Source organism: Oculina patagonica, chromosome 12, assembly GCF_052425735.1.
Source record: "Oculina patagonica isolate OP01 chromosome 12, crgOcupat, whole genome shotgun sequence".
Lineage (NCBI taxonomy): Eukaryota > Metazoa > Cnidaria > Anthozoa > Scleractinia > Oculinidae > Oculina > Oculina patagonica.
In genome coordinates this window covers 27,727,280-27,744,634 of record NC_135769.1, presented here as the reverse complement: position 1 = coordinate 27,744,634, position 17,355 = coordinate 27,727,280, and the positions used below count along the sequence as shown (strand labels likewise).

Genomic DNA, 17,355 nt, shown 5'->3' with positions numbered 1-17,355 from the left:
TTTGGACCAAATCGCGTAAAATATCCACTGAAAGGTTCTCTCAAACTTCTTGAGAGAATATCAGATGTTTGTTTAGAAATGTCAAGCGATTCCAAAAATTATTATGGTTTTCTAGTTGACGAAATATCCGAGCTTCGGTACACCATAAAATCGCTATGTTCTCTGACACTTGGAACAGAAAACCTCATGCAAACGAATGAATGGATGAATAACTCTATCCCGGGTTGTCTATTTACTTTAGTAACCCAATAACAATATCCTATGTTTGTTTAGAAATGCCAAGCGATTCTTAAAATTATTTTGGTTTCGAAGTGGACGAATTTTACGAGCTTGTGCATACCATAAAATCGCTACGTTCTCGACACTTGAAAACCGGTGTTGATTTCATGCAAATGAGCCCACAAGTTCAAGTTGTAGTCGCAACTTAATTCACGTGTAATCCATCTTGCACAATAGACACATTTAATCGAAGATGAACACGGTAACAGAAAATAACAAAATTACAAACACAGAAATGAGCATAAAATAACTTACAACGAACGACATGAGGAAAACAGGACAACTAGCAAGCAAAATAAACGAGAAACTTACAAAGACGAATGTGACCACTAAAGAAACATCTGATACCATATTTACTCGAATAAGCGCCGCGGCGCTTATTTAATTTTTCGCGCTTCAAGTGCGGCGCTTATTGGAGGGCGGCGCTTATTTGAGGGCGGCGCTTATTTAAAATTTGGACGCCACAAGGAATCTTATATTTTACAGTAATTGAAAATAGCGTTTTTTGATTGTCAGTATTCGTCTCTTGCTGAAGGGAGAAGTGGTGCTAGCTGTCCTGGCAAAGTTCGCGACCTTCACAACATATACAGAACTACCAGAGAACTACATATTGTAAAAATGTTGGATAGAAAACTTATGGGCGAGCGGAAAAACAAACACATTAAACTGCAAAACATCGCTTTTGATGGAAAGAAATGTCCCAGTTTGATTAAGAATTGATTTGTAGTGCTGTTTTTAGTTAAACGGAATCCCTCGAATAAGCGCCGCATCGGGGCTGCGGCGTTTATTCGGGGGCGGCGCTTATTAACTTTTTTGTCCCAATTGCGGCGCTTATTCGAGGGCGGCGCTTAATCGGGGGCGGCGCTTATTCGAGTAAATACGGTACTCTCAAGATGGATAGATAGATAGATAGATAGATAGTTTATTAATACAACTTCGCAACCTAAAAGGTTGAATTATGTCATATTTACAAATTTATAAAGCTATAAAAACTAACGATAAAATGTAAAAATATTTAAAGAACTATACAAGAGTGATTAAAATCCAAACTTAAGTACATTAGAGACAATAAAACTATTTCTAAATCTATTAGTCTTAAAAACAGGGTTAAACTGGCGTGACTTTCTGAGGTTATAACTACTAAGATTCCGTGGGGGCAGTAAATTCCTCAGTCTACTGTCATTGTTCTCTAAAATGTTGTTAAACAATTTGTCCGTCAGGGCTTGTCTTCGACCTGACAGAGTGACTAGACTTGCCTTGTCGAGCGCTTCTTCATACGTAAAAAACGGAAAAATGATGCGCATCGCCCTCTTTTGCACTGCTTTTAGCTCACGAGAAAGATACGCAGGTAGACTTTCATTGAAAACTGGACAGGCATATTCAGTGATAGGGCGAATGCAGGTACGATAGAACTGTACTAACTCGTTAGGACCTAGGCCTGAACGCTTTAACTGAGAAAGACAATACAGGCGTTTTCTAGCTTTCTTTCAAATACAAACCTAAGAAGTTTGGAAGAACCTTTCAGTGGATATTTCACGCGATTTGGTCCAAAGTAATGGCATCAACCATTCTCAATGGCATCGACTGTTACAGAGAAAGGCATCGACCATTATAAATGGCATCGACTGTTAATCAAAGATCTCTTCGAGATATCGACTTTTTTTGCATGAAGTTAGTATGAGCAGAAGGTTTATCCTGGGCATTGTTGTTTGAACATATCATGGAAGAATTCAAACGTCTTTCAGTTCAAGCGTTTTTTTATTTTCGCGGAGTAAATGCTGTACTTGTCAGTCGCGACGGCTGGGTGCTTTGCGACTCATATACTTTGGCTTGGTTAAAAAAGGTAAACTTTGACGTTTGCCTTTAACATGTTTAATCGAAATAGTTGTTTCCTTTCGAGTTAGAAAGATTTCTACTCGGCTTAATGCAGAAAAATAACGCCTGATCGCAGGAAAGGTTACGCACGACAGAGTTACCTTTTGTCTCGTCACGCAATCTTAGCCCCACATTGAGAGTTAAATTTTCGTTTGGATATTACCAAAAGCCGCTTCTCCTCGTTATTCTTTACCTTACGGCTACACATCCCATTTCTAACGACTACATTTCCAGCAAAACAGTTGCTGTTTATTTTTCTAATGGCGATGTATTAACTTCTGAACGGAAGAAACGTTTAACGTTTACTGCTTCCACCGGAAGTAATTTCACAACAGGCTACAAAACCGACACTTAAAAGAAGACCACCAGCTGCAAGTCTACAATGTACAAGACCAGTTTTCTGTTTTAAAGAAATGCCGCACGACGTTGGACTGTTTAATTACTAGTAATTATTAGAAACATAAAGCCGAAACTTAACACGCAATCAGATTCTGTGCGTGCTAAACTGTTTATAAATCTTAATATGCTAATATATTATCACACCCTAGATCACTATATAAGCCTGAACTCCGTATTATAATTTTAACTTGATAATGATGACATGGCGTCATCGAAACGTTGTTCTATTTTCCTATCGCTTATTTTTCTTCTCAAATGTTTCACAAAACATTTTGTTATTCGAAAGCTACAAAAACACTTATAAATATCACTTAACACATTTAATGATGTTGCAATTAGCGAAGCGCACTAATGACGTCACAGAATTTGACCCCCGGTGTGAGTCAAAATTCGGACAAACAAACCGCTCTGTAAGAGCAATGTATGGTTGGCGGGCACTTTGGAGGCATATTTAGCGATTGTTTCACAAAACCATGGCCAGATTGGCTCGGACTTCGGAAAGCCTTACCTGTGCAACGTAGAAAGCTCAAACCGTGGTTTGAAACAAAAGGTTTGTCAAACAGAGCGATTATTCAATAAATGTGTAAAATGTTTTACTCTCAGTTATTGAATGGATTATAAAGGCCCGATTTGCTGCCGGGATTTGCTGAAAGAAAACATTTATTTTTTATGAGAAATGCAAAGCGTTTACACTGTTCTTAGCATAATATTTTCGCCCTCTATCTATCATGTGTCGAAACAGATCGGATGGCCGGCGATCAGTGCCGTCAAATTCGGGAAGAATTCTGAACTTCTTGCAACCGACGATCTTTCCGGTGCCTAAATGAAGCAAACATACAAGTGCTATCCTTCGCAATTATATAATTCGATAGTAATTCGCTATCCGCCGCTTAAATTTCTCGGCAGCCTGAATAATTTTGCAGTGGAAATCAAGGTGTCATTACCGGATCTTCGACTAATAAATTCAATTTTGGGCCATTTTTTGGATACCTTCAATCTGTTTTTCACTTACTAAAGCAAAAATGTTTGAAATCTATCATTTTTCGAGCCTTTCGAGAATCTCGGCCTCAAATTGTGCCTTTCTCGCCCTTTTTTTCTTGTCAAGAATGCGTTCCCTCCATACAAAGCCTTTGCCAAAACTAAAATTGTTGTCCGACTCACGACTCACTGTGGTGAAATCTATTTTTAGTAATAGTGCGCTTTGCTAGATGATGTTGCAATTCTAAATTGTGCAACTCAGCAGAAATAATCAATTGTCATGAAATGAGTTCCTTTTGGTTAACTATTAGCAACGTTTTAGTGTGTTCGTGCGGGTAATGTTTGACCTCCTGACCTCTTTCAGTGCTTAGGCTAAATTAAAGGCACGGCGCCGCACAGTAAAATCTTTAGAAAAGCAGTCACTTGAGAAACACACAAGTCGTGTTTGCGTTAGTCACGGAGTGAACGTGACATGAATTTCCTTTACCACGTCATCTTTTGCTTATTAAAACCACATGCCTAGCCGGAAAAATGCCTGCTTGGCATGCAAATATTTATTTTGTTCCGAATGTTCAATAAAATAACCCAAACCAGTTCATTTAAAAGAAAGCCAAATCAAGCCAAAATAAAGAGTAGACTATAAAGGCTATCCCATTGTGTTTCTCCGTTTAGCGTCTTCCGACAAGCTTTTGGTAATTCCCCTGACGCGATGACGTGTATCCCGTGCTTTGACACATTCTTGCTGAGCTTGCAACTTTCGTTTCGATAACGTTTCGATTCTCAAAATACCGTAAACTCAAAACAAAAATTGGGATATCCAGAAAATAAGTCGTTGTTTTGCAATATTTAACACGTTCCGGGTAAATTGTACGACTTGTACTCGCTCCGAGCCAAACGCTTGAGTAACACAAAAATAAATATTTCACACAAACAGAGCGCAGAGTTTTCAAACTGAAACTAGGTGAATGATTATTTATAGCTACAAGCGAGAGATCGCGTGACATGGGTCTGACGTAGTGGTAGTTTTAAATAGCTTGGACATGTCCAAGCGGTCTTTGTTTTCGCTATGTGATTTTAGGTTAAATTAATATTAGCCCCTAAAGACTTGTACTGGTAAAAATTGCGTTCTTAATCGTTTTAAACTTCGCAGCCTTCGAGCGCTGAACCCCTTACATTCTTAATTGGTTATGTGACGTAAGATTTGGGCTACTCACGTTTTTTATTCTTATATAATGTTTGTAAATTTGACAAGTCACGTTTTTTCTACAAGAACGGAAGTGCTGACGCACAGCTACAGAGTGACACTTTCCAAGTCACGCGCTTTGATCACCCACAGCGGAAAGTATTCCCTTGAGAAATTAAAACAGTCCCTTGAGAGTTAACAAGAATGCAATCCCTTCCGGTTCAGATTTTGGCCCAGGTAAACGCTATTCTACTTTTTTTGCTTGTAAACAAGCAAAAAAAGTCGAAAAAATGGCATCGCTTGTTTACGAAAGGGACAATTGCATCGACTCCATTGCACAGGTTTATATTGCAGGCATTGCGCGCCTATGTTTCTTAAGCTGTTTTACTTGCTTTCGTTGCAGGTCTTCGACTTCTTCGCGGGTATAATTCCTCCAGGAAGCCTTCCTGGACTACAGCAAGATGTGAAGCAGCCCCCAGCACTGGTAGTGATTCCCAAGGAGATGAAAAAGAGGCAAGCACTGTCTTAGTGCAGAAGACTGCAAAGCCAGGTGCAGTTGTCTTGTACAAATTCAACAACGTACTCTGTAAATTTTTATCTATGTAGTCAAAATAGTGGTCAAAAACGCAGTGCGCATTGTTTAGCCACTGGACTGTAAGATGTTATCACAATTTATTACTAAATTAGAGTGACGGGAATGCACTTTTTCAGAGGAAAAACTGCTCTGGACATGCTCTCCAACCTTTATATGTCAAAGGCCGACATTTATAAATTTCAAGGTCAGGGAAAAGTAGGGGAATTTTGCAAAAAGTCAGGGAGAATCTTAGTTCTTGTCAAGGTCAGTTAAAAGTCAGGGAATTCTGGCTGAAACAAAAAACAAAATAGATGTGTTAGTGAAGTCAAATGCCATGTGTTCAAAATACCGTGTATAATGTAAAGAGATTGAAAATGAAGAGAAGACTATTATCGATGGTCTGCAAAAGAAGCTGAAGCAAATGTAAAGGTGGATTTGGCTTAAGGTGGCCCGCGGCTAATTCCGGGAGCGAAGGTGCTATTTTTTAAATCGAATTTTGGGGATGAAAACCGTAACCGATTTCTCTGATTTTTGGTAGTCGAAAAAACAAATGTTTAAATTTAATAAAGCTTTAAAATTTGGAACAAACAAAAACAGTGAACACGAAATATAAGCACTTTTAAATTAACCTATTTTTTAATAAAACGCGAATATTTTCTAAACGCCAAGATAGATTTTTTTTCTTATTGCTGTCAATACGTTCAAATTATCCAAGAATTCATGTGAGCAAGTTTCAACGAAATCGGCTGGATAGAAATTGCTGCACAGTTTACTGTTAGATTTTAGCTTAAAAATATTATGCTGGTGTATTTTTGCCAGTTGTTACAACAACGCTTGTGTAATATTTTGATTGCATTAATTATTTGAAAGCTTAATACCAGCTAAAACAATGCTGAAAATTCTGAAAAGATCGGAAACTCCTAGCAAAAGTTATAAGCAATTAAAACAGAAGATGTTTACGGTGCGTAAAATGTATTTTTTTAAAATATTCATTGTTTTTCGAACTACAAAAAAACTACCGATTTTTTTTCTTTTATTTTTAAGTATGAGAAAATCCAGCATGTATACAAACGGCCTTATCTAGTTTCGTGTGTGTAGACTGGATTCAACTCGCCGAATTTATTACGTGAAGATGGCTACCTCTCGTCTTCCATTTTGAAGCGTTTTGGAAACCCTTGTGTTCCAGTAAATTATTCAAACTTGCCGCATTCCCAAGATTTTTTAGCACCTTGAAATAAACGGGCGTTCATTTCCAGGTGCTAAATAATCTTGAGAATGCAGCATGTTTGAATAATTTACTGTTAGTTGAGGGGTTTCCAAAGCGCTTTAAACTGAAGGACGAGAGGTAGCTATCTTGAAGAGGCAAATTTGACGAGTTTCATCGAGACTTCACGCTCGAAACTAGATGAGGGCGTTTGCTTATATGTTGGATTTTTGCATACTAAAAATTAAAAGAAAAAAAATCGGTCGATTTTTTTTAATTCGAAAAAGATTGAATTTTTCTAATTTGCAATTTTCGCACCGTAAACCACTTATGCTTCATTTGATTATAACTTTTGCGGAGAATATCAGATCGTTTCAGATTTTTCAGCAACTTTTTAGGAGGTATTGAGCTTTCAAATGACAGAAGTGATCTTAGCATTAATTAAGCATTGTTGCAATAGCTGGCGAAAATATCCAATTACAATATTTTTATGCGAAAAATAAACAGTCAACTGTGCAGCAATTTCTACCCAGCCGATTTAGTTGAAACTTGCTCACATGAAACCTAGGCTTACTTGAAGTAATTGACCTTAATTAGAAAAAAATCCATCTTCGCGTTTTGAAAATATTCGCATATTTTCGAAAAAAAGGTTTTCCATAAAGTGCTTATTTCTCGCGATTGTTTCTATTTTGGGCTTTAAAAGGTAAAGCTTTATAAAATTTGAACATTTGTTATTACGACTACCAAAATCAAAGAAATCGGTTACGGTTTTCATCCCCAAAATTCGATTTAAAAAATAGCACCTTCGCTCCCGGAATTAGCCGCGGGCCACCTTAATATTTGATAATTTACCTAATGCAAGGTCAGTGAAAATTGTTTGGAGGTCAGTGGAAAGTCGGGGAATTTGGGAGGTTCTAATGAGTGGCAACCCTGACTAGCATTCACTCAAAATCTGTTGCAACGTGACTCAACACTAAGCAATTATTGGATGAGGTTGAGCATGATATCGTGAATTATCAAAACCGAGGTCTGTGTTATCTGCCGAAGCCGAAGGCTGAGGCAGATAACACAGACACGAGGTTTTGATAATTCACAATATCATGCGAAAACCGAATTCAATAATCGTTTTATTATACGTTTTCAAACAATTTGCCATCGCTTTTTCTAGCGCCGGCGTAAAACTTCGTCAGAACATTGGCCAAAGCGGTTTTATCTTGTGGTTCCTCCAGGTTCTTCTCCCTCAAATAATCATTCAGAATTTTTACACTTGTTTTTGTTGTTCTCTTGGTGTTTTTAGAATCTTTATTCTTGATCAAAACTTTCAATTTCTCTTTGGAAACGGAGGCGAATCGCTCAGCCATATTTTTAAAAGTTTGACAGCACTTCACGGACGAGGGGCTTGGAAACTAGGCGGACTTTGAACTCGACATGATAACCCAATATCTGCTGCAGATATTGGGTTATCATGTCAAGTTCACATGCTACTGTATATTGACTGAATGCTCTCGACCAATCACATGTTTCAAAGTAATTCTAATGTATAATAATACTACTTATTGGTCTATAATAATACTTACTTATTGGTCGAGCATTCAGTGCAAATAAAGTTGTTGTTGTTGTTGTTGTTGTTGTAGTTGAGATTATCTATATATTTAAAAGGTTTTCTCCGATCCACAGAATGAAACTGCAGTTTTGTTGGCCAATTGAAGGGTCTGTTGTGAGAGCCTCAGAGCCTCTTTACACTAGCCTGGGTTGGGTTCTAGCCCAGGTTGGCTTGCCACTAAGAGGGGAAAAATATGTTTGCACTAGAAGTTTTTAATGAGAAGAGAAGTGCCGACGTTAGCACTTCAAGAAAATATGAATGCCATGTACAGAAAAATAACTTCTTTTTAGATCAATATATATATTTGCCGATCAAACAATAAACAAAAGTTGCATATGAAATATACTGCTACGCCACAAGGCAATCTCGAAAATAAAACCCCATGCATTTCAATGGAAACCACGTTCAAAACCGTTATACAAAGTTTTCAAGGTTTTTCACGATATTTATTATTTTTATTTTTTTATTTACAGTGCGGACACTCGAACCATGAACACTTGACATTTTTTTGGGCCTTTTTTTGACGGTTAACCAATGAGAGCTCTTCTTATAAACAAAAGGATTAGCATTTTTTAAGCGCCGTCCAATCACAGCGGTGGCGGGAAAATAATGTGAGTTTTTTTTATGTCAGCGTCTCGGCGATATTTTGAATGTGAAATGGCCTACGCGCCTGCTAACTACGCTGGTAAGTACGTATTATTTTTCGCTAGAATCAAGTTATCTTTCAAGATTTTATTGCCACTGAATCTTTTTATTCCTGTTCGGCAAAGGTAAATGCAAACTTGGCGTGAATCGACAGCAAGGGATCTACGACAATTCAAGTTTATCGGTAAAGAGTACTTGGTCTTCATCATCAAGGGTTTTCGCAAAGACAAATTTCACAAAATACGCGAGTTAGCGTCGGATATGTAAATAAAGTTGTTCAATTTTACGAAGACATCTCTGGCTGGGCCGCGAAAAACACCGGTTCGAAATAAAGTGTCAGCAGATGTAGTTGAATATGTGGAGTCAGAGAAATTTATGTAGACCTTGAAGGAGGTGACCCCCAAGTTTATTGATAAACAAGCAACCTCCATAAAGGGAGGGAGGGTGGGAAAATTTTCTTTTCTACAACAAATGCTTACTGATTACAGCACACCATGAAGGGAAGTGCTTTTACATTGAATCATACTGCTTTTATAGCTAGACATGGCTATGGTTGCAACCAATAGAAAATTGCCATCTTGCAGATCATGCTGTGACAAGACTAGACAGTGTTGTGCAATATAGATGAAACAATAAGCTAATTCAAGGTACCCAACTAAACTAAGCAGGAAAACAAAGACATTGTGTTATTGCCGCCAAACATGTAACGTAATTAAATACAGTACCTAATAAACTGATTAGGGATTTGCACGTCACGCTCCATTAACTGCGTTTTACTGCTTGTGCCGTAAAACTTTCATAAAGTTGTTCAATTTTACGAAGACATCTCTGGCTGGGCCGTTCGAAATAAAGTGTCAGCAGATGTAGTTGAATATGTGGAGTCAGAGAAATTTATGTAGACCTTGAATGTATACAAGTGAAACAGCGAAATAGATGGAATTACAAGAACATGGCGTTGTCCTCGTTTTCCAGCCCGTTTACTCGCCCCACCTAGACACTTGCGAGTTTTGTTTTCACCAAATAAAGTGCTTCCTCAAACAAAACTCATCTTTGACTGAGCGAAGCTGTGTCCAAAATAAGTCCAGCAAATTCAATCCGCATACTTTAGAAAATGCGGCTACGTATGATTGACAACTCAGATTTTTATCTTCCACATGAAAACAAATAAACTCTCTCTTGCTACTACAACGTAGGAGCAAATTAGACATATTAAATGTATATTAAGAACAAAACTTTATTGAATAGAAACTGTTCTTAGGGCCTGTTTACAAGCAGGTAGGGTAACCCTGGTGCTAATCGGTTTTGGCGCTAAGATTATTACCCGTTACGTGCTATATTTACAAGGTTAACTGAAGCGTAACCGGTGTAAGTTGACCCGGGTAGTAGGGTTACCCTGGGGACCGAGCCAATTTTTTTCCATATAAACAGTTTGGTTATTTTAGCCTCGCCTGCCAGGGACAAGTTGACACATACGGAGCGTGCGCAAATGCTGGAATCGGCCAAAACAACATCGAAGTCGGCGGTAAATTTGTCCAAAATGGTCTTCGTCGATGTTTCAGCGTTCCTGATTTTAGAAAACGCCGCCCTAATAGATATTTCAAAATACCTCTCGCCAGTCTTTTGAACCAACAGGGCTAAGTTTTGGCTCGGTCAACAGGGACAACTTTCTCATATAAACGCTTGGTAAAAGATAGCGCGGGGAGAGGGTAACTCTCCTACCAGGGACACCTCTACTCCATATAAACAGGCCCTTATTAGAAGATAGCCCGGGTTTACAAGGGTAGTAGGGTCACCCTACCTTAAAAGCGAGTGACCCTCCACCCAGGGTCACCCTGCCCCCCGAGCCAACTTTGCAATTTCTCATGTAAACAGTTCGCAGCTATTTATAAAGAAACGTATGAAAAGCTCTCACGCCCGGGGTGGCTCGGTATGGAGGGTAACCCTCCTACCAGGGATAGCTCTCCTCCATATAAACAGGCCCTAACCCTCTTGCTAGGGTAACCCTAGCACTAGGGTTACCCTACCTGCTTGTAAACAGGCCCTTAGAAAACACGGATATGTCTGATTCTGTTGCTATTTTTATCTCATCCGTGGGAATAGCCTGCGAACAGGCTTTCTGGAGAGCGCTGGGCCGGCGGGGCAAATCTCCGGAAAGCCTGTTCGCAGGCTACCGTGGGAATAAATAAACTCGCTCTTGTTGCGTAAATTTTCTTCAAGCGCAATAAGACACAGAATGTATGTTCCAAACAAAACTTTATTAAATAGCTTCTGTTTTGATTTAACCTTATTGTCACGTTCTAATAGTCTAAGAGTAAAACTTGTATACAGCACAATCACAACCAGAAATCTAATTACAGTGTAACAGAACCCGCCGGCACATTATTTGAAGGTCTTTGAAGCCGAAATTAAAACACGCAAAAATAAAAACACAACAGGGAACTGAACATACATGTATCAAACGTAGTTTGCTGCAGCATAACATGAGTAAAGTACAATTTTTCCATTTGTATAAATTCGTTTTTTCCGTTTACTGCACTCGGAGAGGGTCAACAATTCCATGTTTATACTCTTTGATAACACTTCGCAATCTCCAGTCACAATTATCCTCTAATTGAACTTTATATTTCGCAGCGCTCGCTGAAGAATCATCAAGTCTCTATCCAAGGCGGCGACCTAAGTATTTCGCTGGGTTCTGTTTCCTTTTAGACGTGGCCGCATAAATAGCAAAGAAACTTGATTTAGCTCGTTGGCGGGAAGCACTAAATACGTCGTAGTCGCTCTTTGCTGTCGTGTACTTTTGTTCAAGTTCCTTTAGTTCACGCTGTAAGGTGCGAATATCGATAATCGATTCTGGGTGTTTGTCCTTCAGCTTACAAGAGTGGACATCATTACACAAGGGCTTTCCTTTTTGATGTTGTTCAGTTCGGCTTCTAATATGCGTCTTTCCGCTAGTAACAGCTTATCCGAAGACGGGAAGAATGAGTCCAAACCCTTAGATTTCACGTAAGCCAGTGACCTTCGTGAGCGGAACCCCCTGTTTTCGAACTGAAGCGAAAGTCTTTCTAATTTCATGCCTGAAGATTATGACTTGAGGTCCTTGAGCCACACATAAACATCACTCTTGTCAGCCATGATCGTTTCACTCTTAATAAATGTACGAGCCTCGTTATGAAGTCACTTCGTGATTGGTTGATGCCAAAAAAGCGGGAAAAAAGTCTTGGTGTTCATGGTTCGAGTGTCCTCACTGTAAAATGCCAACCTGGGTTGACTATTTGCCGATCCATGGTAATTGTCAACCCTTCTAGCCGGGTCATCCCGAGTCACAAAAAGGCTGGGATACCTGGCAAGAGGGGGTCGCAATATATCAAACAGGAGAATGTCTCATCACAATTCCAAACACCGCAAAGAGAATTGAAAAAAACATGTGTAGCGGAGTATTGTAAAGAGTTGTTTAGAAATGGAACACTCTCTGATTGTTTGTTTAATCTTCAGGCTCACTCAAAACTAAAACTACAGAGGCAACAGGGACATAAAATTGTAAAAACCTAATCTTTAGATCAAACATCCAAACCACGGTTGCCGTTCTGATTTCCTTTGTTATTACTTGATGAATTAGTAATGAGTTTGAGAAGGTTTTTTCTTGAACCCTTGCGGAAGATTGACTGAAAAAGGGTTACCCAGTGATTCAACCTGGGTTAGAAACCAGCCCAGCGTTGTGTGAAGAGGTCCTTTAAGTTTATTAGCTGAAGCATTCAGCGTTAGATTATCCCATGAATGGTTGCTAAGTTTTCACGAGAATTAAAGGGATGTGACATGTCTGGCAAACCCTTGCCATTAGGAAATCCAAATTTTGACGACATATTCAAGTTCAATAACTTTTCTTTTCTTCATGCACTTAACAACTAGTTGCGCCTCTCCATTGTTTGCATACAACATACAAACTACCTTTGCAATCTAAGTGTGAGCACAGACAGCTGCTGTTGAAGATTATGTATTACCTACCTACCATTTTTCTTGTACAAAATTCTAAATCCTCTTATTTTGTGACCACTATTTTGTGGTAGGAGTGAGAGGAGGCCTTTTCTGATATCCAACATTGATACCTCAGCCATTTTATATCCACTGGGTTCCTTTGATTGTCATCACAGAAAAATGAAGAAAATCTACAGTTTCTGAGACAGTCTTATAAATTCTCTTTCGAGTTCTTGAATTTGCTGTAAGAAGATTAAACTGAAAGTGAAAGTTCGATTCTTTTCTATTGCACTCTTTCACAGACCTTTTTAAGTCATAGCTTATCTTCTGTTTCATTCATTCTACAGGCAAAGAGTCTCCCTCCGTGAAGAATTTAACAAAAGTTATGGATGATGACTGGGAACAATTTGTTTCTATTCATGTCAAGGAAGGTGCATGGCAAGTAGTGGTGTGGGTTTTAGATGAGCTGCTTCATCGTGGAGTACCATCAAGAATAATATCAGCAGCTAAGAGAGAAGGCTGGGAGACTAATGATGATGCAGAGAGCGATGATTCGCAGTTAGTAGCATTGACTTGGTGGCCAACAAATGAGGACCAAGAGTTAGTAACATTGTGTAAAGTACTGACTGAGAGTGATTGTAAACTGATCAGCTTAAACCTCAGTTTCAATTTCCAAATCACAGATGCAGGAGTAAAGCACTTGGCTGAAGCACTCATGCATAGTAATTGTAAATTAAACAACCTAGATCTCAGTTGCAATGATGCAATAACAGATGCAGGAGTAAAGCACTTGGCTGAAGCACTCATGCATACTAACTGTAATTTAAACAGCTTAGACCTCAGAGGCAATGATGCAATAACAGATGCAGGAGTAAAGCACTTGGCTGAAGCACTCATGCATAGTAACTGTTCGTTAAACAGCCTAAACCTCACAGGCAATGATGCAATAACAGATGCAGGAGTAAAGCACTTGGCTGACGCACTCATGCATAGTAATTGTAACTTAAACAGCTTAAACCTCAGTCGGAATAAGAACATAACAGATGCAGGGGTAAAGCACTTGGCTGACGCACTCATGCATAGCAATTGCAAATTAAACAGCCTTAACTTCAGTTATAATGATGCAATAACAGATGCAGGAGTAAAGCACTTGGCTGAAGCACTCATGCATAGCAATTGCAAATTAAACAGCCTTAACTTCAGTTATAATGATGCAATAACAGATGCAGGAGTAAAGCACTTGGCTGAAGCACTCATGCATAGCAATTGCAAATTAAACAGCCTTAACTTCAGTTATAATGATGCAATAACAGATGCAGGAGTAAAGCACTTGGCTGAAGCACTCATGCATAGTAATCGTAAATTAAACAGCCTAAACCTCAGTTGGAATAGGAACATAACAGATGCCGGAGTAAAGCACTTGGCTGAAGCACTCATGCATAGTAACTGTTCATTGAACAGCCTAAACCTCAGTCGGAATAGGAACATAACAGATGCAGGAGTAAAGCACTTGGCTGAAGCACTCATGCATAGTAACTGTTCATTAAACAGCTTAAACCTCAGTGGCAATTATGCAATAACAGATGCAGGAGTAAAGCACTTGGCGGAAGCACTCATGCATAGTAATTATGAACTACGTAGCGTTAGCCCTCGTCGCATCAAAGTAACAGCTAAAGTTCAAGAGCACGTGTCTGAGGAAGGTTTGGGTTGATTTAGATGTCTTCAAGGTGTGCAGTCTTTACGCATAAATAGTACAGTTCCAGAACTATAGCCGCCAGTGTCAGGAGGCATGTCCCTACAGAAATCGTTCAGATGCTCAAAAATGCCTTCTCCAACAAGTTGAAAGCTCGAGACAAAAGTCTCGATAACTTGTTTTGTACGTTTGATTCTTTATACAGTGTACTCCCCAGCTATAATTTTTCAGTTTTAATCCAGTCTTTGGAAGCGAAACTTTGTCTAGAGTAAACGAAAAAGAATTAGAAATTATTATGAATTGAAATTTGAATGATCCACACCAACCGCAATGCTTTATACAAGCTGTATATCGTGTAGCACAGAGACAGTAGTTTTATTGTAGCATCATGGGCAACAGTACGTTGTTCAGAAAATATTTGCTTACGTTGACTAAAACGCAAAAATGGTTTTCACGGCGAAAATCGCAGCTGTTGGTTTCGAAGTAAGTACTCAGAGTGTAATAAAATCAAGATCGTTAATGTCAATGTCAATACAATATTAATAATGGTAATAGGACTGAGTGGAGTCCAATTCGGTCTGTAATCATACGAGTGATAAACAAAATCGGACGACCGCGAAGCGGGAGTCCGATTTGTTTAATCACGAGTATGATTACAGACGAATTGGACGACACGAAGTCCTGTTACCAATTAATCAAAACTATGACAAAATTTGAAAAACAAACTAACCTTTAGTCAAATGGTTTAACGTTTTGATAAAAACTGAAAAACATAACAGTTTACTCAACAAAATGCACAACAACAGCGCGCGCAAAATGACGCGTACTGTCCAATTACACAGGCATGACGCGTAAACTGTCCTATTGCACTGTCCAATTAGAAGCGTGACGCGTACACTGTCCTATTAGTGCTCAAATCGGGCTGCTGATAACCAATCACCGATCGAGAATTTTGTTATAGTTTTGATTAATGTTGTAATATTAAAATTGTAGGTTCAAATCACAGGGCAGTACATTAAACAAGCATTTTGTAAATTTCGAAGTCGTGTTTTATAATAGAGCTATCACTGTTTGAAACAGCGATAAAAAAAGTGTGGCTGATTGCTGTTGTTTAACCCACCCAAACAATTTCTCTTAGTGAGTGTAGCCACCAAATAATAAATTATTTTTATATACCACCTTAATAGTGGACTAGTATGGTATTCGATTTATTTCATGAATATTTCTCTCTTCTTCAACCTTTCTTATTATTAACAAAGAGAGATAGTACAAAGCTATCTATTTCGTGCATTGTAATATGAAGTTGATTTTTTTTTTATTAGATGTTCTTAGAATTTTAAAGACGTAAGGCGACACAGCTGAAATAGCTAAGGTTGCCTTGGGTTAAAAGTTTACAGCGTTCTTCATGTATTAATTCTATCGTTTGCAAACAGATGTACTATAGAACTTTCAATTTCTCTTTGAAATTTAATGTGCATATTTTATTTTATTTTATAACCTGATATATTTAGCTTTATGTAAGCATCAAATTTTTGTGTAGTACCTTAGGCATATTTTAATCAGTTTTGTAATTAGGACAGAGGGCAACTATTTTATCAATGTAAAATGAATAAAGTTTTTGCTTTATACTATGTAGAACAAACTTTGAGGTTAAGAAAAGATCGGCATTAACTTACTGATAGTGTCAAGTTTGAATGGAAACGATTACAAAATCTGCTTCAAACGATACGCTGAGTTGTCAAACTTCGCCATCAAGCAATACAAGCAAGTTAGAGCAGTTTTCAATAGCCGATTCCCTCTATAGCGCGCGCCTGCAGGGAATCACGGTAGTTGTATTCATCAAACCATGCGCGAGACTCAGCAACGATGCACATTGCTGAGTCTCTCGCATGGTTTGATGAATACAACTACCATGATTCCCTGCAGGCGCGCGCTATAGAGGGAATCGGCTATTGAGTGTCGTAAAACAAAAAACCAAAGTTATCACTCTGGCCAATCACAAAGGACACAGACAATCAGGTAAACCAATCCAAACTCGAAGCAAATACATGTTTCCGACACGAAGCGCGGGAAAACGTGCGCAAGCGAGTCACGATTGGTTTTGGTTTTATTTCTGATTGGCTGAGAAAGTGGCGCGTGAGTTTTAAACCAATCACTGAGCGTAGTAATGCAAAACCAATGCAAACGCGAATTACTTTCGACACTCAAGTGAAAACCGCTCTAAGCGATTTTCAACAGGTAATTCAACGTGATCCTCTCATTTTTGTTTCGTTTCCTCAGAAACGATACGGTATTATTTTGGCTTCGATGTGAACTATTTACACAGTGGGGGCTACTATCCAATCAGAAGAACGGTCGTAACCACAAAGTAAATACGTTTGACCGAAGGCAATTAATTTCGTAAAAACATGTTCTTCAAATATCTGAAAGATATTCCTCAGCATGATCAAATAATATTGAGATTCGTTGCAAACAGAAATATCTGACGAATGCAATGGTTTTAAGTTTAATTAAAGCGATGTATTGTAAGAAAACTAGAGAAAGCTCTCGTAGCGTTTAATTGTTAAGTAAACATTCTACGATTTTCTGAAACGGAAGTAAATTTCCACCAATCAGTGTTTGCAAACGCAAACAAATACGGGATGACTTGTCGTGTTTGCTCGCACGGGGGGCTGCTATCCAATCACAAGAACGGTCGTAACCACAAAGTAAATACGTATGACCGATGGCAATTAATTTCGTAGAAACGTGTTCACCAAATATCGGGAATATATTCCTCGGCATGACCAAAAATATTGAGATTCGTTGCAAACAGAAATACCTGACGACTGCAATAGTTTTAAGTTTGATTAAAGCAATGTATTGTAAGAAAACTAGAGAAAGCTCTCGTAGCGTTTAATATTATTCTGAAACGGAAGTAAATTTCCACCAACCAGTGTTTGCAAGCGCA

At 38.6% G+C, this 17,355-nt stretch overlaps 1 protein-coding gene across 4 annotated transcripts in view; it reads left to right on the top strand.

Annotated features, from left to right (window-relative positions):
* The window catches only part of LOC144632801 (uncharacterized), a 52,183-nt gene extending 36,147 nt beyond the window's left edge, over nt 1-16,036 (top strand). For all 4 annotated transcript variants that reach the window (XM_078491538.1, XM_078491539.1, XM_078491537.1 and 1 more), the window contains 2 exons: nt 5,118-5,264; nt 13,060-16,036. In XM_078491538.1, the coding sequence (XP_078347664.1) occupies nt 5,118-5,264; nt 13,060-14,423 (1,511 nt within the window). In that variant the 3' untranslated portion in view covers nt 14,424-16,036. The remainder of the gene's footprint in view (nt 1-5,117; nt 5,265-13,059) is intronic.
* Nucleotides 16,037-17,355: the final 1,319 nt, after the last annotated feature.